Raw genomic sequence first — 24,095 nt, forward strand, 5'->3', positions numbered from 1 at the left:
TGGTTCACGCTAACTTTGTACTGATCGGCCACCGTAGCTGGGAAACACCGCAGTGCCGTGTGGGTAATATGTGTTTTGAGAAAAGACAGTTAGCGTACCCCTCATACATGGACGAATAAGTCGCAAAATACAGTTTGTTTGACCTTATTCCGTTATATACGTGTCTGTGAACTATTAATGCTTTGTCTATATTACTAATAACCGCCACAAAGAGAGGAATTTGTTTTTTGTTAATAATTCGCGATGCTAAAATAGGCTAATCATGCTAATTTAGCTGTCCAGACGAAAAGAAACGCACGAGCTGATATAATTTCGTTTGATCTTTTAGGATGTAAAGGTGGACAGACGTGACTAGGGATGCTGTATTGCACATTAATAGTTGATGTTCCAGGACATTTAAAGGAAAACCTTTTTTTTTGGGGGGGGTCGACGCTGTGCTAGCTGCATTGATTAATTTGGAAATATTGTGAAGCTACAGAAGAGAGAGTAAAATGGATGAAAGTGCCAAAAATGTTGATAATGACGTTGTTATTATCGTGGAAAACGAGGCCGAAAGTCTTCCGGCAGGAGATAATAAACTCAAACAGCAAGGCGCCTTCGGGCTTATGGACACATGTCCCATCTGCAAGCTGAGCTTCCACAACAGAGAGCCCAAGCTGCTGCCGTGTCTCCACTCCTTCTGCAAGAGGTGTCTGCCGCCGCCATCCAGGAGCACCGAGCCGCCGAGGCGAGAGCCGCATGGTCCAGGTGACGGCACCACACCGGAGAAATGTCCGGGATCTAGCGTCACAGCACACTCTGATCTTGTTGTCATTCACCATGATCTTTTAATTATAAAACAGCAGAATCATTGCTGCAGACACTCGTTTAAAGTGCACCATTCGATCACGTTTTGTAAACTGACCCATTCTTATTACATTATTAAATATTAGATAAAATGCAAGATGTTAGAGTTGTGGTTCTGCAAAGAATGATTCAAATGCACAGTTGTAACACTATGTTGCTTATAATTCTGCACAGATGATCAACTTTAGTGTTCAGACATTTTTAAATTACCCTTTTTTTATTTTTGCTGTTAGTTGCTGATATTGCATTTAAATCTTTAGGCTGTCTGGAAGGTTTTTCTTTTTTAGGGGGACTTGCATGTTCACTCAGTTTCTGTCATGTCATGACAAACAAAACAGGTCTCTCTTGAGTCCTCGTGGCCCAATTAGACTAATCTGTATGAATGAAAACAAAATGCATTGTTTACTTTTTAAATGAAAAAAAAAGTGGAGGACTAAAAAAGATGTCAGACCTAAAAATATTTAAAATAAAAGCTCAGTATATGAAAGTATTTAAGAAATGGTGCAAACAAATCTACAGACTTGATCCCCAAGTTGTACATCAAGTTTTTAGCTCATAGCTGTTTGACATTTTCTTTTGTTGCTGCCCAACTATATTTTTGACCCTTTTCATGGATTTTATTTAACAATAGAAATAGAAGCAAACTGTCGTTGTGACAGGCTGTTGGTTACAAAGTGCTAGTGTCAACACAACACTGGTTTATCTCTTTAGTTCCTGAGCCTTTCCATGTCTGAATGAATAAGTCAGAGTTAAGTGGCTTAGCAAAGAAAAGAAAAAATAATCTGAAAACAGGCAGGTACTGACCTGAAATGAAGTGGATAAGTTATCCTAACATTTAAAAAAAAAAAACTTGGACGTGGGATTCTTGTCACGATATTTGGTTGAAGTTGGAAGCAAAATATGAAGAAACGATCCAAGACTTTTGCACAGTACACTGTGTCATCCAAAAGCTTCAGGAAGTTTGGCCTATTTTATCTGGACTTTTGTCAGATACAAGCATCCCAAAGTGGGTCAAAATAAAATGTAGCAATTGATGGAATATAAATAACATCCAGATAGTATTTGTGATAGCAGTGTATTATTTTAAGGCTTCCAATGGTGTAGTTTTAATCTATTGTTATAGTAATGATGGATAAGTTAAAGTAATGGATTCCTATTAACATCAAACTGTATGTTCAAACAGTCTCCTACCATCATGTCAATATTATAGAAACATGTACCTCAGCGCAGCATATTTACTCAGTAAATAAAGTAATATAAATGTTTGTTTTTTAGCTCATATGCTCAGTAATGTATCTGCTGTTCTTGTAGGTGCCATTCAGTGTTCAGTGTGCAGACAAGAATGCTGGGAAATTGACATTTTGGACAATTTCTTTGTCAAGGATTCTGCCGAGGTGCCCAGCAGCACGGTGGAGAAGCCCAGCCAGGTTGGTCATCACTAAAACCTTAGCTTTGTATGACATTATTCTGCTGCCACGTGTTTTATTATTTTTATTTCCCAGGTGTGTATGAGCTGCGATGATAACACAGAGGCAACGGGGTACTGTGTGGAGTGTGTGGAGTTTTTGTGCGTGACGTGCATCGAGGCACACCAGAGGGTCAAGTTCACCAGAAGCCACACCATACGGCAGAAAGAGGAGATGTCTCCAGGTAGTGGGGTGACAAGTGGCATAACATTTGTTTAGAGATGCAAGACCTTTTTCACTTTAAAGCACCTGCTTTTATGGAGAAGATAAACAAATCATAGCCAGATGGGTTGCTTGTTTATAGGGAGAAGTAGCAAATATATTACAATTTTATAAAAACGATCTGATTTTGTGTTTTTCTTTGTTTTTAAACTCCTCCGTCTGCCAGAAGCATTGGGCATTTCTTCACAGAAGCCTGTTTTTTGTGACGTCCACAAGCAGGAGCCACTGAAGCTCTTTTGTGAGACATGCGATCGGCTCACCTGTCGAGACTGTCAGCTCCAGAAGCACAAGGATCACAAGTACGATGATCATCTTATTTTTTTTCTTCTCCATAGGCTTGTGTCTGCCTGTTAGCAAAGTAACTCACAAGCCAATGAGCAAATTTCAATAAAATTTTCACAAAGAAATTGTAGGATATACATCTGCAACAAATTAACTTGGAGTCAACCTGATTAAAGATGGCTGCCACAACTCTGGCATGAAAAGCAGCGGGCGATATGCACCCCTTTAGGAAATAATACTCCTTTAATTTAACACAAGAGTCAGGGTGGCTTCTGGGTAATACCAGATGGCTAGGCCTCAGACTGACGAAGCCTCTTGGACGAGGGGCGAAACGTTTCTTTTTTAATAAAAAAACGAAGTCCAGATGACATGATTCAACCTTTTTTGTTGTTATATACCTGGATGACTGAGAAAACAAACTTTGTGTCCTTTAATTTAAGAACAGTCTGTTTTTTCCACATACGTCCTATAAAGGTTAATGCATCATTTTGGCATCATGACATCAGTTTTTAAGCAAAACAAAAATGTTTGATGATCAGAGTTGAGGTATGACATATCAGCCAAATTGTTTTGATTACAACAACAAAATTATAACAAATCTTAAACTACGTTCATACTAATAGTGCGTTTTCTGTCTAGCTACCAGTTTTTGGAAGATGCTTACAAAAATCATAAGCAGTATTTGGAGACCATGACTCAGCAGCTGCAGGACAAACGAAAGGCCATTGAGGAAGTATCAAGCTGCATCAACAATGGGTGAGGAGTGCATTCTCATTCAGACTATTAAAAAGCAAGGACAGCTTGGTTTTGTTGTTCCTGCAGTTAAACATCTTTGCCACGTTCAAACGGAATACAGAATAATCTGGGTTATGGCACTAAATTATGTGCTGACTTTTCATAGATTGCAGCAAGTTGAAGAAAACCGTAAGGCTGTGACAAATGAAATAAAGAAGTCCATCTGTAACCTGATCATGGAGATCAATAAGAAGGGAAAGATTCTGATTAATCAGCTTGAGGTTTGTTTTAAAAAAAGCTTTTCGGATGCAGTTTTGATATGTGGCAACTCTGTTGTGACATTTGTTGAACATTTTTCCCACCCAGGCTTTGACTAAAGACCATGAGCTGGCTCTGAAGAAGCAGCAGGACGATGTCAACGTTCTCACCAGGCATTTGGACCACGTGATCAGCTTCACTAAGTGGGCCACGGCGAGTCACAGTGGAACAGCTCTCCTGTACTGCAAGAGACTGGTATGTGACTTTAGCAGCACAGGGATTTTAGTGTTTGCTGCACAAAAACATATCCTTGAATATTGACTAACATTTCTGTAATTCTGCCTCCTAGATTCTTTACCAGATCCATTACCTGATGAGAACAAGCTACAGCCCCTCCATCGTTCCTCAGAGCTCTGTTCGCTTTCAGTGCCGCTCTGGTTTCTGGGCCACGAATGTAGACCTCGGTAAGACTATTTTTATCTACAAAATATGTCAATTTTACGCAAAAGTTTTTCTTTTTTGTTTTTTCACTAATTATTCTGGCCTTGGGATTCGTTTCCAGTCGTGTTTTACACTTTGTTCTTGGTTAAATAGCACTGGATTTCCACTTAAATGGGTATTTTTCTTTGTTTCAGCACGACTTTTTAGAAAACTATTAATACCTGTGCGTTTTAGAGACAGAGAGAGAATACAAAACCTGACACGAGAGCCAACCTCAGTGCGATTTCTGAATAAAATCAGTTCTTGGTAAAGTTATCTTGCGGTTTAATCTATTTTCATTCATCTGTGTACTTCTAAATCAAGTAAGCAGAACATTCTGTATCTAACCCTCCTGTTATGTTCATTTGTCAGGAACAGCAATGGTGTTCCCGGGTCAATTTGACCCGTAACATAACAGGAGGGTTAATATGTCAGTGTATTCATCTGATCTGGCCTAAATAAGACATTTGTTATTGTTTTCATTTACAGCTCCTCCTCACCTACTTTTTTTTAGGTTGAGGACTTTGTGAAGACTACATTGTAATATCTCCCATTAAAACTATTTTGAGTTCAAACTAAGTTTGAAACTGAATTATGTTGAACATCACACAACAACAAAACAGTCTGTGCTGTAGAAGCTTGAAATATTCAGAGCTGTTTATTTTAACAATACTTTAAGAAAAGCGTTTTGCTACAAACTCAACTGACGGGTATTTTAATCGAATTTCTGAGTAGCTTCACCTCTTCACCCCGTTTTATTTATTCCAGCGGATTAGCAAGAAGCTCAAGCTTTATTTTTTTCAGCTTCAATTGATAAATTGTCACTTAAGCTGAGCATCAAGTCTGTTATGTTTTAAAGAAACATGCGTGACAGACTCTTCCTCTCAGCACGTAGCTGCAGAGGCTCAGGCTAGGCCTGGCACGATAACAAATTTTGCTGGGCGATTAATTGTCTCAGAAATTATTGCAATAAACGATATTGTTTGAAATTTGACAATAATTAGTAGTTATTGTCAAATTTAAGAAGAAATGTTGGTTAATTTGTTTTGAGTGTAATACCTTTTTTGACCACTGGATGGCAGTATAAGACTGTTTGAACAGAAGGATGGATAGTGAGGGAGCGAGCAGCTCTTTAAGAAAAATGGGAGGGAGGCCCCTTGACGTGACATGGGCTGTCTCTCTTTCCTTTTTGTCAGTTCTCAAAATGGCGGACGCTCGGTGTGGTTTGAACTCTTTAGCACAACATTTTTCACACAAAGCTTTCAATAAAAAATCAGTAAACAAGTTCTCAGCTTCTTTTTGCAGAGAAAAACAACTTTTTAGTCGATAGACAGATGTCAACTCTTTTAATCTTCGAGGTTCTCACATTATTTTTTTCTATGCTAAATATTTCTACGTTTTTGAAAAAGCGTGTGGTTGCAGAGTTCACACATAATTTATTTCTTATTCTTAGTGTTAGACACGCACTTGGTGTCTGCGGAGAAAATTTTTAACAAGAACAAACCCCATTTAAACCAAATATTTCCACTAAATTTAATCCGCTATGGTATTTTTGATGGTTAAAGGTACTCATAGCAAACTATGAAATAAACGCAAAAAGGTTACCCTGACCTATGTGGCGGCTGTGGCTGAGTGGTTAAAGCAGTCATCCTCCAATGCAAGAGTTGGGGGTTCGAATCCACCAACAGTCACATGCCGAAGTGTTCCTGGGCAAGACACTGAACTCCTCATTGCCGATGTGTGTCCCATCGGTGTATGAATGTGATAAATCTCTGATTAGTCTCTTTTGAATGACTTGTTCAATTAGCTTTGTAGAGATAGAGTGCTGTATGAATGGGTAAATGAGGACACAGATTGTTTTGTAAAGCGCTTTGAGTGTCTTCATAAGATAGAAAGGTGCTTTATAAGTACAGTCCACTATGTCAAATGGTGCAGTTTGAAAAAGTTTACTCCAATAATTTTCCAGATATATTGAAATCCAATTCTCAAATGCGGGTGTGCACTCAGTGTAAACAAAGCACTTTACTCAACAAATCTGAGTGTACATATTGAAACTGTTGCTAATGTTGGCCTAATTTCAGTCACTTCATCTGCTTTTGTAGGTAAACAAACAAACTTGTAGATGGCAGCCACAATTTTGCTAACAAGGACACTTCAGTTATGATTTTTTTAATGTCTTCATGACATTACAGTAAGTAGCTTTGAGTTAAGTTAAGGGATTAACCTATATGACCAGGTCTGGTTGCAGAATTTAAACTGTGAAGGAGTAAACAGTTTGTGTATGGTGCCACTTTCCTATATTATCAGCACTCAAAAACAGTGTCATACTCCTCACATGTTCAAACTACGAGCACATAGAAGCTTTGTATTCATTCTTTTTAATGATCCTTTTGACTCTTGGGCTCTTCTTTTCCTGACCGATTCGTGAAAGTTTAAAACTTTTTATGAACTTGTTTTTTTGTGCACACGACAAAGTGAAGTTCTTCTGACACTGCCTAATTATAGGGGCTGTATATAATACAGACCAACTATTCCACCTTTTTTAGGTGTTAAAGTATTTACATTTACATTTTTGTTTGTTTTTCGTAGGGTCACTGGTTGTAGAAAGATGCCCGGGGAGGCCGTCCATCACCAACCACCCTGTCGCTCCCAGACCAGAGGTTCCAACTGGGGGTCTTTCTGTCTCCTCACAGCAACAACAGCAGCAGCGACAGAGTACTCTGGCTCAGCTACAGATGCAGGTAAAAATACACACTTACGTTATCTCAGAAGAACTAAAGTACTTCATATTTAAAATCTTTTCTAGAACGCATGGATTAAAGTAGTGTTACATAAAAAGGTAACCTGTGGAACAATTCATTTGCCCAAGGTTGACAAGCTTTCCCATCAGCCTCACAGACAGTCTGCTCCTAACCACTGGTCCTGGTACCAAAACGTCCGACTCCCTGGACCTGCTGGACCACCGCCGCCAACCAGACCCATCCATGGAGGTTCTTCGCCATCCCAAGGTTCCCCCAGCATGACGCAGCCCGGGCGCAGATTTGGGAACATCCATTCCAACCCGAGAAGCCCCCCTCCGAACATGCTTCCAAACCCAAGCTTCACAGCGTCACATGTAAGTTAAAGGCTTTGGACGGATCCAAGCGTCTTAAAAAGTTCTTTATGTAATAATGTACTTTTGGTTTTAATAGATAATGAAACATATTGACTAATGCGCTTACGTCTCGTCTTCTACAACTAGACTCTCAGAGAGCTGATCCACAGTTCCGCTTTCCCCCCTAAACCCATTGACGTGTCGCAGGGCATTTCTCGCTACCCGCAGCCTTTGACAACCGGAGCAACCACACAGACTTCACTGCAGCAGGTTGGCATCGTAAAGATCTGACATAGTTTGTGCGTTTGTGATGCTCAAGTCTGTTTCTATATGTTTTGTTTTCATCTTAAGAGATTTATACCCGAGTCCTCCTTTCTAAAGAGGAGTGAAGTTGGCGGATCCGTCTCCACCATCAACATCTCTGTTCCCAAACCCAGCTTGGGACTGAATCTGGCCTCAGCAGCTGCAGATAAAAGTGCACTGGGTCATTTGACAGGTCGGTGCTTTCATCTAAGCTTTCCTGTATCAATAGAGAGCTTTTGACTTTAAGGTCTCGCTTTGTTACTTTCAGCTCACGGAAGCCAGAACTCCCCTATGGCGAAGCCGTCCTCTTCGGACAGGAGCACAGGGTGAGAAGTTGTTCATCAAAGTCCAGTTTCTGCTCCACGTTGACAATTCCTGTTGGCGTCAAAGTTTGAGGCTTTACTAACTTGAGAATCTGCTGATGAGTCCAGTTAAAGACCGGCAGTGTATCATTTTTTTAGTAGATCAAGTGTTTGCTGGTGTGCCTTTTTTCATCTGTCTGTTAGCAAAACATCTTATTAGCCACTGGACAGATTTGAGTGAAATTAATCTACAATATGGCAGCTATAGTTAGTTGATGTCCTGATGCATGCTCAATAATTCAGGTAGAAAAATCCAAAAAAGTTAAATCTGGTCATCTGGACATTCAAAAAAACTGCAGCAAGCTGGTTGATCCACTCTGAGAAGGTGCTATTTATAAGACTGAGCTGAATACAGCACCTCAGACTGAGGAAGTCTTTCGGATGAAAGACGAAACGTTTCTACAGTTTTTTTTGTTTTTTTTTGTTGAATGTACATAAAATGTACATGAACATAAAATTAGCTATAACTTAGCTATAACGAAATTATGAGCTAAAATTTGGGGTGGAAGTAGCTGAGAGTTATGTCCAACAGATACTTGGAGTGCACGCACATCATGCTACGTCTTTGTTTAAAACTTTAACTTGCAAGGCAGCAGACAACACCCATTCCTTTAATGAACATTCCTTTCACATTTAAACTTAAAATATATAGTTTCTAATTAGCTGTGTGAGCAGTTACACTGAATTATTCTGTTTAAATAACCTCAGACAGGATTTAGAGCTCATCATACAGAAACAGAATTAGGTAAAGTTGCTATTGATACTTTCATGTGGACATTAGCCATGAGTCAGTCAATCACACTAGTCTAACACGAAGGTTTAAACATGTTATTGAGATTTAAAGGACAGCACTACGTGGGTTTAAGTCATTTTTCTCTGATAGATTCTAATTTGCACAAACTAGAGTTAGTCATGGAGTTCCACAGGGTTGCGTGCTTGGACAATCATTATTTTGATATGTTTCCGTTAAGTAAATTCTTAGACAACGTGGTATAACTTCAACATTTTGTTGATGATTTTCAGCCTTTTTTAAATCCTTATTTATCTAACTAAACAATAATCCAAACATCTGAGAATCTAAATCTATTTAAGTTTTTTTAAGCCTTCAGTTTTGGCCGGTTTTATTTATTTTTTTAATCCTGATTTATATGTGCGTTGAAGGTTAAGTTCCTGGAAGCAGACTTCTGAGCCGCTGTCAGCACCTGCCTCTAAACGGCGAAGGCGGGCATCCCCGGGGCCCATTATTGTCATCAAGGACGAACCAGAGGATGATGATGAAGTTCGCTTTGTAAGAAATCTACTTTGATTTGCATAAATCTAAAGCGCTGTAGACATGTTGGATTGTTGTGATTGTCATTTTGTTTCAAATGCAACAAAAAAGAAAATTAAGTCTGTAAAAATAAATGTAATGCTTAATTCACATTTTAAAATAGAATTTCGAAGGTAAAATCAAACCACTTTTCATCAACCGTTTTCTATCTAATTATCTAAAAGTTGTATTTTTGCTGCCTGCAGGTGCAGTCCAGTGTCGGGTCGAGCCTGCCTGACAGCAGCACCGGCGCTCAGTCCAAGCCTAGGCAGCAGCAGAAAGGTCTTTCTGCGGCCACAGTCCCTGCCTCAGACTCCAAAAGCTCTTGTCCTCAGACCCAGTCAAAGCACGAGTCTGAAAAGAAAACGGAACATGAAGAGGACCCTAACGATGACTGGTGTGCCGTCTGTCAGAACGGAGGAGAGCTGCTGTGCTGTGACAAGTGTCCCAAAGTTTTCCATTTGGCCTGCCACATTCCCACTCTGAATGAGTCCCCTAGGTGAGAGACAGACCTCAGTACCGTTTAAAGATAAAAAAAAACCCACTTACCGTATTTATCGGTGTACACGTCGCACCGCCTTATAAGTCGCATCTGTCCAAGTATGTCTAATAATGTGGAAAAAAACGTAAATAAGTCACATCAGTGCCTAAATTATGCAAAAAACTGCGACTTATAGGCTGGAAAATACGGTACTTTAAACGTAAATGCTCAGATTTTTCCCCGTGTGTCTTCACAGCGGCGAGTGGTTCTGCTCGTTCTGCCGAGACCTGGACTCCCCTGAGATGGAGTACGACTGTGACAAACGGGACGGCCCGGACTCAGAAAAGTTCCCAGCTGTTGATAGAAGGGTACAACAACATTTTTTTTCTCTGTGTTTGGGGATTTCACGACATAGCTCAAAATGACCTCTCACTTAAACCACAAGCTGAATATCTCATTATTGTTTTTTTATCTTCTTTTGTATCTAGAAGTGTGAGAGATTGCTCCTACGCCTGTTCTGTAATGACTTCAGCACTGACTTCCAGCAGCCTGCATCTCCATCGGTAACTCACTGTGGTCAAATATTGGGTTTTGTTTTGTAATTGGACAAATACATCAGTCCATTCAGATTATTTTGCCAAGTAAATTTTCCTTCTCAAGATGTTTGACCTATGAATATATTCAAACTTGGACACATTAAAGTGCACCTTGATTGTTTGCGGTTCAACTCGTTTCCAGCAGCAGAACATCTAAGCTTCTGTCAGATGTCGGTCTGGCCTGCAGACTCTTCACCCTGACACGATACACAAATATTTGTTTTTGAAAAATGGGTCACAGTCTTATCTACATAGATAGACTGGGGCTGCTGTTGTTACGCTGTATCGTTTTTCATTATTAGTGTTTAGCATATACCTAATATCCTTATTTACTGTGTCTTTTTGCACTTTTTTTGCTATTATTGGGTGTAACTGGTACATAATTTTGTTCCACCTCATGTACCATGTGGTGAAATGACAATAAACCTACTTGAACTTCAAACGCACCTTTCTAAGGAACCAAGGGAAAAAAACAATCGTCACTACAGTGGGTTTCAAATAACTTCTAAATGGTTTTAAATTTGAAAAATGGTCTCAAATCATAAAAAGACTTGGTTTAAATACGCTTTTTGATGGTCTAATTTTTATGACGTTTAACAGAGAACAGGTCGTCCTGCACTTGTAGTTCCTAATATGAGCTCGGAGCTGGTTGCACAGATCTGCTACACTTCTTGTCAAACTTGTTTAGAGTGTCTCTTTGGTTTAAAACAATATAATCCCAAAACGTGATATTACCTGCTCAAACGCATCAGAGTGAAAACATGCGCCACTGGATTGACAATGTCTGATGGAAAAATTTCAACCTTATTGCTCAACCCTGATTTCATTGAGAGGAACGTTTTAAAAATGCTCAAAAAATGAATGCTAAAACATTTATTTTACGATACAAGAAGAAGTTACATTTATTCGTTTCACATTTTATTATTTTTTGATCTTTTAAATCACAATTAAGGTAACATTTTGTTGTTTTTCGTTTATTATATCTCAACTGGTATTCTGTGTAAGCTACTTTTGCTTTTTATCGTAGGAAACCCGAAAGTACAAAGAGCTAATTAAGACGCCGATGGATTTATCAATCGTGAAAAAGACGCTGGAAGCCAAAAAGGAGGGTGAAAGTTACGTCGGTCCTGAGGGGTTTGTTGATGACGTCAGGCTCGTATTTTTCAACTGTGCAAAGTACTACAAGGTTGGTGTTTATTATCAGCTCTGCTTTTTGAAAAATTAAAAATACAGAGAAAACATCTTAAGTTTTATTTTAATGTCCTGAGTCGCCAGCTGAATGATTTGTCTAAAATGGCCGATGTTTTCAGTCAACTTCTGAGGTGGGGAGTGCCGGGTTGTACCTGGAGGACTACTTTGAGGAGCAGCTGAAACTCGTCTACCCAGACAGAGTCTTTCCCGGAGGGAGGGAGGAGCAGATGATTCCCCCGTTAGAGGACGAGATTGAAGAAGAAGAGGAACAAGCGACGGAGGGAAACGCGGCTCCCGCTGAAGACAAAAAGTCGTCAAGTCCTCCAGAAAAGGGAAACGCTACCGTGGAAGCAGAAGCAGAAGAAGCTCCAGCCGAGAGCGAGATGTCAGACCCGGTGAAGGCTGAAACAAGTGAGGAGACGAGCGAGGTTGTAGCTAATGCAGAGGGAGGTACCGGTAGGCCTCCTGCAGAGGAGGAAACTCCAGGTGAGACGACTCAGGTGGAAAACTGCGACGATAGTGAAGCTAAAGATGGAGTAGCGTCTAGCTCTTTAACAGACGAGAGCCCTCAGCTCCCTGCAGACAAAACCGTGGACCCTCTTGACTCTTTGGAGAAGTCGGGCCCCGCAGCCCCAGAGGAGTCTGGATAAACGGAGCAGATCGGAGACAAAATGGATGGTTAGTCTTCCACAGACGTGGGCTCACATTAGCTGCAATCAGAGTTTTCATGTTCAAACGAATCAGAGCTACATGAACACTTGAGTAGCAGTTATTCTGTAAATGCACAACAAAGGAAGTCTTTGTGTTTTTATTTCAGGTGACGACTGTAAAACATTCTGCATTGATCATGTATAAGTTATGGATTACCTTGCTTTGTACATAGTTTCATCCCTTGAAAGCGCAGATTCTTCTTGGATTTGAAATGCATGGAATAAGCCATTTTGTTTTGACATTTTAACTCGCATAACCTTTGCATTTTATTACAATGGTATTTGTTTCTTTTTATTTAGAGTATTAAATTCATCAAATATGTACAAAGACATATTAGGGTCGTTGTAAATACGAAAAAGAACTGGTGGGTGGGACAAAGTTCAGATAAAAGTCTCAGAAATTTCGACATTGATGTCATATATTTAACAGAAACAGCTTGATAGCCATGTTGGACCATATGTGTGGAGTCTACTCTCCCATTGTTTAATACATTTATCCGTTTTTTCCTGTAAATGTAGCACATCTTGGAGAATAGCCTGATTTCACTTTAGCAAATAGTTTCAGTTTAGCAAATAGTCAATAATTTCATAAAAATCCTTTCCTTTATTTGCGACAGTCGTTGAACGTCTTGACTTTTTCTGGTGGATTCAGGACGTTAATCCTGCAAGTTTTATTTTATTTTACACAAACTTAAAACTTGACATTATCAGAAAACTGTTTTAGTCGTGTGAATTCATGGAAATTTTATGTAATTGGTATTTTTTTAACTTTCCAACATAAGAGAATATCCAAGGTTTTTAATAATTATTAACCTGAATTCTGAAAAACTGGACACAGTGTAAAATGTAAATAAAAACTGAACGCAATGAATCGAGCAAACGTTCTAAAATCTGTTGACGTGTTTCTGCGTTGTGCCTTTCTACACGTGTAAGCTGCTCATGCTAGAGGCGCTAATGCGCCCCCATACCATCAGAGAGGCAGTCATTTGAACTGTTTTTTTCCACATTTTCCACATTGTCCAATGTTTTGCATGAGAGAAATGTGATTTCTCTTAGACTTTAGCCCCGCCCACCAGCTTCTTTCCTCCTTTTTAAATTTACAATAGTCCTAATATGTCGGCAGAAACATGGCCGCCAAGTACTATAGATGTTGAACAAATTGGAAGTGTTTTAAAAGTGTGCTTCTTGGTTATTTGACTCAAATCTGTGCTGCAAATTTAACCCCTAACACAGCTTTATCACAAAAAAAGCCTTGTTTTTATCACAACAGGAACCATCTTCGATTCACCGGACTGTTGTCGATAAGATAATGCAGAGACGTCATAATCGGCTCCTGTTTTCCAGCTTGTCCTTGCGTTTTGCGTCGCGATTAGATGTTGGGGATTGCACACGTTTTGGTAGCGTTGGAACAACGAAGCAAAGCGGCGAACGTTTTGATTAATGTGCAGCGATCGAGCGTAGTTTTAAATAAATTGTTCACTGTTGTCATTTTATTGCTGAAGATGCGTAGGATAGGACATGGTGAAATGAGAAACTTGACAATGAACTAAAAAAAAAAAAGGACGGTTCTTGATTTTGCAAAGTTTGTAATAAACAAGATTACATGCTGCATCTGACTTGCTCTTGGCTGACTAATCCGTATTTCATTGTTTATTTCTTTTTTGATGCGTCTGAATATAGATAGTCGTGCAGATTTAGATTATTTCATCTTTCAGAATAATAAATTATCAATGCAGGTCATTTAGAAGTTAAGTCTCTCCCTGAAATAAACAGAGATGTACTGTTGAGACCGTTTCCCGTTATCTTGAAGAAGACAGTTTGTACTTTAGCACCGTGCTGCCTTTGAATAAACCCCACTATCAGCTGTGTTTTAATCATCGAAGCTCGCCCTGACCCCTCCCACCCAACCCACCCCCAAACCTTAAACCTCACTGGGACAGATGTGGGTCACCTCTGCTTCTTTTGAGACGTTCTGCTTCCCGGCAGCTTCCACCGTCTTGAGGAAATCGCCAAATTTAAGTTCAACCCGATGGCGCGGAGGACTGTTCTTCTGTTTTCTCTCTTTGGGCTTCTGAACGGGCTAGGTAAGAACATTCATTTAAAGTCTGAAACGTTTATTGGTTAATTATATATTTGTTTTAACGTACCCTAACCCCGCAGAGAGTCCGATTCCTTCTGTGCACGAGTGCTGTCAGGTTGGGAGAACCGTAGCAGAGCGAGAACAAGACTGTTCAGTCCTTCCGCGGTTCAACTCCCTCATCTGCAAGTAAGCAACGCCTGGTTCCTACAGCTTCTTGGCTTAGACTTGCTCGTTATCTCCCCTTACAATGTCAATGTTAGCGTCTGTTAGCAGAATATCTCGTGAAACAATAATCCGATTTTACTGAGAGTAAGCAGTGGCTGCACAACAGGTCAACCTTAGTGAAGATGGCTGCAGTGGCCATCTGTCCTTAAAAAAACACTATCAGGTTTACACATGCTGAGCTGAAATGGGGTGTGGGAGTAGCTGAGACTGCTCCCCAACTCTTATTCTGAGCGCCAACAGAATATTAAAATTGCTTACCTTTATTTAGCTCCATGTCTGTTAAACTTGTGTGGGCCAAGATTGTTTAACCCTGAAAATCATCTGGACCTGTTGAATGTTCGTGAGTTGGAGATGCACAGCCACTAAATACTTAATGGAAGATTCACTAAAGTCAGTCCAGTGGTTCTTGAGGTATTTTGCTAATGCTAAATCCTACATGGTCTTCAGTCAGAGAAGGGTGGATTGCGCTCTTTGGGTCAAAGGTGAGGTTCTGCCTCAGGTGGAGGAGTTCAACTTTCTCACGGTTTTGTTCATGAGTGAGGGAAGAATGGAGCGTGAGATGGATAGACGGATTGGTGCAGCGTCTGCAGTATTGCGGACTCTGTGCCGGTCCGTTGTGGTGAGGAGGGAGCTGAGCTGTAAGGCATAGCTCTCTGTTTACTGGTCGGCCTACGTTCCTACCCTCACCTATGGTCGCGAACTCTGGGTAGTGACTGAAGGAACGAGATTGTGGATACAGGCAGTTGAAATGAGTTCCCTCCGCAGGGTAGCTGGACTCTCCCTTAGAGATAAGGTAAGAAGTTCAGTTATCTGGGAGTGACATGGAGTAGAACCGCTGCTCCTCCACATCGAAAAGAGCCAGTTGAGGTGGTTCATTTGATAAGGATCCTTCCTGGGTGCCTCCCTAGGGAGGTGCTTTAGGCATGTCCGACTGGGAGGAGACCCTGGGGAAGACCCAGAACACGCTGGAGGGACTACGTCTCTCGGTTGGTCTGGGGGTCCTCCCATAAGAGCTGGAGGAGGTGGCTGTGGAGAGAGATGTCTGGACCTCCCTGCTCAAGCTGCTGCCCCTGATACCTGACTTCAAAACAAGCAGAAGATGGATGGATGAATGGATGGATGGTTGGATGGGTTAGTGAATGGATAAATCATCTGTGCCCACACAACGCAGGCAGATGATACTAAACTTGAACTTTGGGCAAATGTGCTTTTTATTTGCAGCATCACCCAGGAGCACTGCTGTCGCTCAGTGCTGAAAGAGAAAGCCTGTAACCGGGGCATCAGGATGGCCCGTGATCAGAGGGCCTGCGAGAGGCCCTTCTCCACCAGATCCTCCTGGGAAACCCAAACCACTAAGGTGGGCTCTTCTCCAAACTATCAACCGGAGCTGTATCCACTGGAAAATACTTGTTTTTTCTCTTCTAAATGCCCTCATTTCCATTCCCGTTTAGTTTTGTTGTGATTGCTGCACGCTTGGTGTGAAGGTGGCAAACACGGAGCTGAGCTGCAAGTTTCAGGGTCTGCAGCTGGGGAAGCAGTGCATCAGTACAGCTAAAATGTGCTGCGAGCAACCCAAGGAAGTCAAATCAACTGTGCAAGGTAAAAAACTGAAGCAGTATTAGGCTTCAAGCCTTCTGTACAATTATTAGCACCTAAAACATTCAACCACATTAGGGGCTGAACCTCTGAAAATCAATTTAACAACATATTTTAAGCAGTTTCCATGCTTTTATTACCAAATTTTGACTCACAAAAATGTGCTTCCAGTGGTTTTACAATGTTTTTTTTTTTGTGTGTGTGTCTCAGCAACAAAAGTGCCTCAAGTTTTTTCTACCAGACTTCCAGAGGAAACAAACACGTGTGCAGGTTTGGCTTCAATTGTTTTATTAGTAGCGTCAAATAAAAGCAGCTCCAAGCTCAGCTTGCTGTTAGTTTTGTTCCCTATTAGCATATTACGTCTCCTTTGCCTCCTTTTGGGAAGAAAATGATGCATTTTGCTTTAGTTTTTGTTATTTGTATGTCTCTTTTTATCACTTTTAGACACCGGCTGTGCTCAGTTGTGTGTGGGTAATGGAAAATGCGCCTGCTACAAAGGGTTTTCTCTGAAAAATGACAGAGTGAACTGTGTGGGTAAGTTTAGTCATTACAGTTCCTTATTTCCCCAAATTTATTAACACAGTTGCATATTCTGAAAGGTATGCGGTCTCAGGGCTGCTCTGATGATTCCACTGGGACGGCTTGCACAGAAGAAATGATTTAACTTGTCTAATGTTGCATTTGGCCACATGCTCGTCTTCTCAGATGTCGATGAATGTTTGGCTGAGAGTCACAACTGCTCCTCTGAGCAAGTTTGCATCAATACCGAGGGCTCCTTTCGCTGTCGGATCAGCTGTCACTCTGGATTCACGCTCACAGACGACGTTATCTGCAACGGTAAAGACTGAGGAGCACGTGAAGAAAATCTATCACAGTGAGGTGGTGGTGTTTGTACGGCAGGGCAAGAAAACATTGAACTAAAGAGCTTAACATAATTAGAAAAATTAGCATTTTCTGTGAAAATGAAGCGTAAATGAATGACTTCACTGAAACTGTTGGAGCTGAAACTGAGTTGTGGATGGTAAAACAATCAGGATGCTTAAATGATGAAACACGAGCTAAAATGTACAACAGTAAAAAACATTGACCATTAAGATAAAATTATCAGAACAGTAGCAAAAAGCTTAAACTAGCAAAAGCAAAACAAAATGTAGCTAAAAGCTTAATAAAAGTAAAGCTCAAAGGTTTAAATAGCAAAACAACAGCTAAAAGCTGAAACAACAGTAGTAATAGCTGAAAACTAAAATTAGCAGAATGGTAACAAAGAGATAAAACAGTGGCCTATAGCTAAAATTAAAAATACAACTAGCTGAAACCTAAAATGTAACTAAATGCGACAGTATTACTAAAAGGTTAAATTAGCAAAATGGCAGCTAAAATCAGCTTAACAGTTGTTATACAGCAGCTGAAAACTAAAATTTGCAAAACTGCAGGTAAAAGCTGAATTAGTAGCTAATAGCTAAAATCGGGAAAAGCCTAGCAAAAAACTACAATTAGAAAAACTAATTAAAAGCTAAAACTAGCGAATCAGTAGTAAAAAGATAAAACTAATAAAACAGTAGCCCAAAGCGAAATAAAAAAACTACTTAAAAGTTAAAATACCAGAAATGTAGGTAAAAGCTAAAATATATAAAATGTAGATACAAGGTTGAAAGCTAAAACTAACATAACAGTATCAATACAGTATCTAATAATTAAAATGAGCAAAACAATATTATTATTAGCCAAATAGTGAAAGGCTAAAATTAGCAGGGCAAGAGCAAAAAGCGTTAACCTGCATAGAAGTAATAAAAAAGCTAAAACCAGTAAAGCAGTACTAATACAGTAGCTAAAAGCTAAAACTAGCAAAGCAGTAGTTAAAAACTAAATTAGGGAAATCTCTTAAGATAACAGGAAAAGCCTAGCTAAAAAAAAACCTATTAAAAAATCAGAAGAGTGAAAAGCTAAAATTAGCATATAGCACTAAGTATAAATTAGCTGAACAGTTGAGTAAACATAAAATTGGTGAAAAAATAAAATAAAACATGTTTGTAAAAGAGTAGCTTCAATCTAGAATAGACAAACAGTAGCTAAAAAAGGGGGCATTGTCAAAATCATAGCTAAAAGCTAAATGGATTAAGTTTGCTGAAGAAAATTTTAAAGAAAAATAATTTCTAAATAAGAGTTGAAGACATTTCAATATATAATGGTCAACTTTTTTTAAATAAATATAAATATTTTTAAAGTATAACATTAAAAAAAGATATCAAAAGTCATAGCACACCATTTCCAATTCAGCTGAAAGTTTTAAAATGTAAATGCTCAAAACAGAAAAAGGGTAATTGATGTAGAGAACATACAGAATAAACCATAAACAAACAAACAAACAAAAAAACACTCAATTACTCTTTTTTTCTGGATGTAAATAGCTTCTTTCAGATGATTACTTCCTCTAGTATCAGATGCTGTACCGCTGGAAGGATTTTTACTGAAACCTTTTTTACTTTTGGACATTTGTTATGATGTGTAACCATGACAACAAGGTGGTTGTCTACAACTGGGAGCTGCTGATTAACATCTCAAAAGCTCAAATAAGACCTCAACTACAGCCCCAAATCCCAAATGAGTTGAAAAAGAGGTGCCGTGGATGCATTGCCGTCTACCTGGAGGCTGTGCTCAAGTGCCTGATCGCCGATATCTTGGAGGTGGCGGGAAACGCGACTCGTGACAGCGGGAGGACCGAGGTTGTCCCCTGGCACCTGCTGTTAAGTCTGCGGCGACGAGGGGCTCGGCAGGCTGTTGGGAGAAATGGCCATCGCTCGGGGAGGAGTTCTACCCAGCATTCAGGCTGTCCTGCTGCCCAAGAAGACCGAGAGGTCTGCTGGGTCTGGATGGAAGGATCGGCATCTGCAGCCAGTTGCCCAAATGCCAAAAGCCATCAGCGTCTAAAACGACTCTAATGAAACTAAGATGAGCTACAACAATTAATTTCCCTTTGGGATTAATAAAGTCTTTTTGAATTGAATTGAACTGAATTGAAAAAACAGGAAAACAAAATTGCGAATCCTGACTCAGCATTCCCAGTTAGACTAAAAAAACTAACATTTATGATCTTTCCTAGATTTGAAGCCGTCTCGTTCAAGTTTCACAGCTTGAAGATGTTCTTCGGCTGAGGTGTTTTTGTCTCTCATTAGATATTAACGAGTGCGCGGCCTCCCCCAGTCCGTGCCGACGGGACCAGACCTGCGTCAACACTGTGGGCTCGTACAAGTGTCACAGCAACACCATGACCTGTCCGCGGGGATACCGTCTATCTGCTAATGGATCCAGCTGTGAAGGTTATACAGATAAAATTTAAATCTCTTAAAGGTGGACTCCTGGAAGGGCTGGATTTAGCTTTTTGTCACAGATATCAGAGAAAATATTTGATTAATTTCGCAGCTTTACTTGCAGGAATTAAATTTGACCAGTAGGTGTCATCCTTGTGTTTTTGTGGTAATGATTTACTTTGAGGGTTTTGATTAAATCCGTTCAGAGGCATGATATATTTTGCTAACATGCGCAGTCATAGGCAAAAAGAAAATATCACCCACTTCTCACCTATTGCCAGTTGTAGATAATAATAATAATAAGCGTTGATTTTTCATATTTTCGTCCCTATTTTTCTGGTTTTCATCTATTTCTCTGTCTTACCGTTTAGATGTGGACGAGTGTCTTATTGGTAAAAAGTGTGGAAACCACATCTGTGTCAATCTGGAGGGAACGTATCGGTGCGAGTGCACAACTGGATACTCATTTAACACCAACAGCAAGCTGTGCCAAGGTGCAGAACGAATAATCTGCCAAAGAGAATAAAAAACATTTGCCAGCATTTTTATTTATGTGTGTTTTTATTCAATATTTGTTCTCTTGTGCTTTTGTTTTAGACATTAACGAGTGCATGCATTATCCTGGGCGATTGTGTGCCCATAACTGTGAGAACACCATGGGGTCTTTTCAGTGCAGCTGCTCCCTGGGCTTCAAACTGGCTCACGATGGCAGAAACTGTGAAGGTGAACTGGCTTTAAAATGACAATTTGTTTTAGAAATCCTCAAACGGTCTTGAAAATTACAAAGAAGAAACGTATTGGTTTTACTTGCGCGCAGACATCGATGAATGTGAACGCAAACCCTGCAGCCAGGAGTGTACCAATGTGTACGGGTCATACCAGTGCTTCTGTCGCCGTGGTTACCAGCTTAGTGACATTGATGGGAGAACATGTGACGGTACTAGCTTTGTTGATAAAAAATGTCCTAAAAGCTTTAAAATCAGCTTTTTGTATTTATGTTTGCTAGGTATATGACCACGATTCTGATGTGACCTTTTTTTCTGCTCTCGTCAGATATTGATGAGTGCGCAAAGCCGAATGTCTGTTCCTACAAGTGCGTCAACACTCCCGGTGGTTTCAACTGTACCTGCCCGCCCAGCGGCTACATGCTCGCCCAGGATGGATGGACCTGTCAAGGTTAGGGGACAAACATTTATATTTACAGAAAAAAATCCCTCTTAAGCAAAAGTTGTTTATGATGCAAAATAAACTAGAGAAATTGCATTTCCTGCGAAAGTCCAGTGTGAATGCTTACTGCTGAAGAACTTGCTGAAATTAGCTAAAAACAGCTGAAATCTAGCTGAAATGAAAGAACAAGCTTAACTTAGCAGAAGAAAGCAGAAAGAACACATATTTGCTGAATTAGGTTTAAATAAGCAGAAATTAACACAAAAATGAGCAAATTAGCTTAAAAAAAAGGCTGAAATTTGCAAGAAATAGCTAAAAAATAGCTGAAAAAGCAGAAAGAAGCCTAAACTACCAGAAGGAAGAAGAAAGAGCTGAAACTAGCTAAAAAGTATGGAATTAGCTGAAAAAGATTAAATTAGCCTAAAACAGCTGAATAGTAGCTGAAATAGCATAAAAAGCTGAAAAGAGCACAACAAACTGAAATTGGCATAAAGAAGTTAATTAGGCTGAAAGTAGCAGAAATTACTACAAAAAACTTGAACTTATTTGAAAACAGCTTACCAGTAGCTAAAAAAAATGCTAAAAAGTTAGCTGAAAGGGTAGAAAAGCTTCAATTAGCAGAAGAAATCAGAAAGAGCATGTTTGCCCACGTAGGCTGAAAGAAGCAGAAATGAGCACAAAAAAGTGGAACTTATCTGAAAATAGCTGAGATTTGAAAGAAAAAAAAACCAGCTGAAAAGTAGCTAAAATAGCAGAGAGAAGCTTAAACTATCAGAAGGAAGTGGAGAGAGCACATATTTGCTGAATTAAGCTGTAAAAGTTTAAATGAGTGCAACAAGTGTGGAATTAGCTGAAAAAGCTCAAATCAGCATAAAAACAGCTCAGTAGTAGCTGAAATAGAAAAAGCTGAAACTTGCAGAAATAAGCTTACAGGAACATAACAAGCTGAAATTAGCAGAAACAAGTTAGAAGAAGCACAAAAATGTTTTACCGGTAGTTAGAGGAAAGAATGTAAAAGAAGCACAAACCAGCTGGAAAAAACAGCTGAAAGTAGCTGAAAAAGTTTGAATTTGCAGAAAGAAGCTGAAGCAGAACAAAATGTGAAAGGAGCATTAAAAGGTTGTGAACACATCTAAAGATCTGATGGATGTAAAATGAGCTCAGTTCATTTTCTATGAGGAAAAAAATGGCAGAAAAGGCTAAATATTTCAAATAGCTAAAGTTGCACCGATACCAAAAGTCATCTCCTTTATGAGCTGAACGTTTTGATATAGGATTTGTTGAAATAGTGTAAACATCATGGAACAATAAGTTGATTGTTTTATTTTATTAAATATTGTTTATTTTCTTAATTTAGCAGATTTTATACTATTTGGTGTGGTAGTAGCTGAAAGTGTTCAACCACACATTCTCCAAGTGCTACATTGCAAAAGATCTTTGTGTAAAGCTTTGGTATTAAATGTTTGGGTCAACCCTGTTCGTCTGTTAGCAAAATATCTCATGAACAATTAGACATAAAGTAGCCACTGGACGTTCATCTACAACTCTTAGCTTTTGGAGTCAGACAAATTCAAGATGGCTGTCACTAGTAATCATCCTTTGCCAGCTCAATATTTGCTATAACTCGATAAGTTTTAAAAATATTGAGCTAAAATTTTGTGTATTTGAAGCGAATAAAGGCTAAATTAATAACTTGCTCAAGAGCTCTTGCTATCACACGGGATTGTGGACAATATATATATTTTTTTATTTAAAAGTAAATGGCTACAACTCCTTTTCTTGACATAAAATAATTTTAGTCTTAAACTCTGGCATGAAGGCGGTGGGCGATATCCGTTCATAGAATGCTTTAATTTAAAATGTTACTAACAAAGTAGAACACATTTTTCAACTGTTTGATAGAAAGTGTGTTTAAGGTAAATCGTACATACCCTGAAATGTACCTACGTACACACTGTTGGCAGTGAACAGAAACAGATGTTGCATGTAGGAACTAAACTGCGATACCTTTCAAATAAATGTTTGCTACCTGTCGTTGTTTTTGTCTTTAGACATCGATGAATGCGCTGCAGGAACTCATAGCTGCTCTGCTGCAGAGAACTGCTTTAATGTCCTGGGAGGGTTTCGCTGTTTCGACTTCCACTGCCCCCCGGACTTCTTACGAGCAGCAAGAGGGTAAGAACTGCTGCTGCAATGAAAGAACGGGTCGTTGTTGGGTCACCGTTCAGAGTCGAGTCTTTTCTCTGTTGCCTTTCGTCATTGCCTGCTGCCTTAAAGCGCTTTTAGGTGTACAAAGAGAAAGAATGCTAAGGAGATGGTTTGACAAAAAAATACTGCAGTTTCTTTTCTGTAGAGTTTAATTTCGTACAATTAGGCCTGTTGCGATAAACAATAAATCAATTAATCGCATGATAAATGAAAATTATTGACCTCATTTTCATTTATCATGCGATTAATTGATTTAATTGATCCAGTGGTCAAAAAAAAGGTACTACACTCAAATTTAACTAACATTTCTTCTTAAATTTGACAATAATTACTAATCATTGTCACATTTCCAACAATATTATCGTTTATCGCAATAATTTCTGAGACAATTAATCGCCCAGCAAAATTTGTTATCGTGACAGGCCTACGTACAATACTTCTGTTCAGTGGATGATTATTGTTCAGCTTGTTTGTTGATTTCACATGCACAGGTAGAGAAAATAGCCATGCTGTAGAGCTTTCCCCTTTTTTTTCTTGTTTATGTATTTTGATGTTCACTTAAATGTTTTTCTTTTAATTGTGTATTTGTGTGCCATCTGGACGGTAATCTCAAGGGACTTGGTTAAGATAAATAAAATAAGACTAAATTAGAAATTCACAGGTTAGTTTTATAAAATTTGGTGGCCAAGAAAGCTACGATCGGTGCATCTCTAGTTTTCTTTCTGAATACGTTTTCCATGAGTCTTGAACCAAAGCCCGACAGATAAAAATGGCTGTATTCTGTGGAAAATAAATAATTGTTCTAAACTTTAAAAAAAACTCTTAAAAGAAAACCAGAGACATTTCTCTTTTAGCTCAAAACGGAGCGCAAGGTTTATTCTTTCTGCAGAAAGGAGCCGCTGCCTGCGTGAAGTCAGAAGAAACGCAGCACAGCACACTGGATTCTTAAAGAGACAGTACATAAATTTATACATGTTTCGTGCGTCACAATAACATTCTTTTATGATGGAAGGATAAGTTTCTCAGGCTGATAGACTTGTTATCAGTACGAGATGATGTTATTTTTCTTGTTGAAGCCGTGTTCTGTAACAAGTCTTCTGTCCATGTGACTAGAACATTCTGATAAACATTGTGGATCTGGTATTTTTTAATTAGATTTGTAACAAGTCTTTGTTC

General features: G+C 39.3%; 2 protein-coding genes across 2 annotated transcripts in view; both read left to right on the forward strand.

Annotated features, from left to right (window-relative positions):
• Positions 1 to 32: 32 nt before the first annotated feature.
• trim24 (tripartite motif containing 24) lies at positions 33 to 12,531 on the forward strand. Its single transcript, XM_037695900.1, has 19 exons — positions 33 to 747; positions 2,158 to 2,273; positions 2,349 to 2,496; positions 2,701 to 2,833; positions 3,456 to 3,572; positions 3,718 to 3,832; positions 3,918 to 4,064; positions 4,159 to 4,273; positions 6,879 to 7,030; positions 7,159 to 7,404; positions 7,531 to 7,653; positions 7,735 to 7,879; positions 7,955 to 8,012; positions 9,210 to 9,336; positions 9,564 to 9,856; positions 10,095 to 10,206; positions 10,327 to 10,401; positions 11,462 to 11,620; positions 11,745 to 12,531. Exons 1-19 carry the CDS (start codon positions 492 to 494, stop codon positions 12,273 to 12,275), a joined length of 3,168 nt encoding a protein of 1,055 aa, XP_037551828.1. The 5' UTR covers positions 33 to 491; the 3' UTR covers positions 12,276 to 12,531.
• Positions 12,532 to 14,357: 1,826 nt separating this feature from the next.
• Positions 14,358 to 24,095, forward strand: part of LOC119428526 (fibulin-1) — a 12,175-nt gene continuing 2,437 nt past the window's right edge. The window contains exons 1-13 of the mRNA XM_037696207.1: positions 14,358 to 14,419; positions 14,496 to 14,601; positions 15,862 to 15,997; positions 16,092 to 16,239; positions 16,447 to 16,506; positions 16,681 to 16,770; positions 16,942 to 17,073; positions 19,410 to 19,553; positions 19,916 to 20,038; positions 20,142 to 20,267; positions 20,362 to 20,481; positions 20,598 to 20,720; positions 22,763 to 22,886. Of these exons, the coding sequence (XP_037552135.1) occupies positions 14,365 to 14,419; positions 14,496 to 14,601; positions 15,862 to 15,997; positions 16,092 to 16,239; positions 16,447 to 16,506; positions 16,681 to 16,770; positions 16,942 to 17,073; positions 19,410 to 19,553; positions 19,916 to 20,038; positions 20,142 to 20,267; positions 20,362 to 20,481; positions 20,598 to 20,720; positions 22,763 to 22,886 (1,487 nt within the window). The 5' untranslated portion in view covers positions 14,358 to 14,364. The remainder of the gene's footprint in view (positions 14,420 to 14,495; positions 14,602 to 15,861; positions 15,998 to 16,091; positions 16,240 to 16,446; positions 16,507 to 16,680; positions 16,771 to 16,941; positions 17,074 to 19,409; positions 19,554 to 19,915; positions 20,039 to 20,141; positions 20,268 to 20,361; positions 20,482 to 20,597; positions 20,721 to 22,762; positions 22,887 to 24,095) is intronic.

This window comes from Nematolebias whitei, chromosome 22, assembly GCF_014905685.2.
Source record: "Nematolebias whitei isolate Nwh7 chromosome 22, NemWhi1, whole genome shotgun sequence".
In the NCBI taxonomy this organism is placed as follows: domain Eukaryota; kingdom Metazoa; phylum Chordata; class Actinopteri; order Cyprinodontiformes; family Rivulidae; genus Nematolebias; species Nematolebias whitei.

Bases quoted from the DNA above. Each gene is read 5' to 3' on its own strand.
- trim24 (XM_037695900.1), top strand. From the start codon at position 492: ATGGATGAAAGTGCCAAAAATGTTGATAATGACGTTGTTATTATCGTG. The intron at 3,833-3,917 runs GTTTGTTTTAAA...TTTCCCACCCAG, and splicing joins TTCTGATTAATCAGCTTGAG to GCTTTGACTAAAGACCATGA. The intron at 4,065-4,158 runs GTATGTGACTTT...TCTGCCTCCTAG, and splicing joins TCCTGTACTGCAAGAGACTG to ATTCTTTACCAGATCCATTA.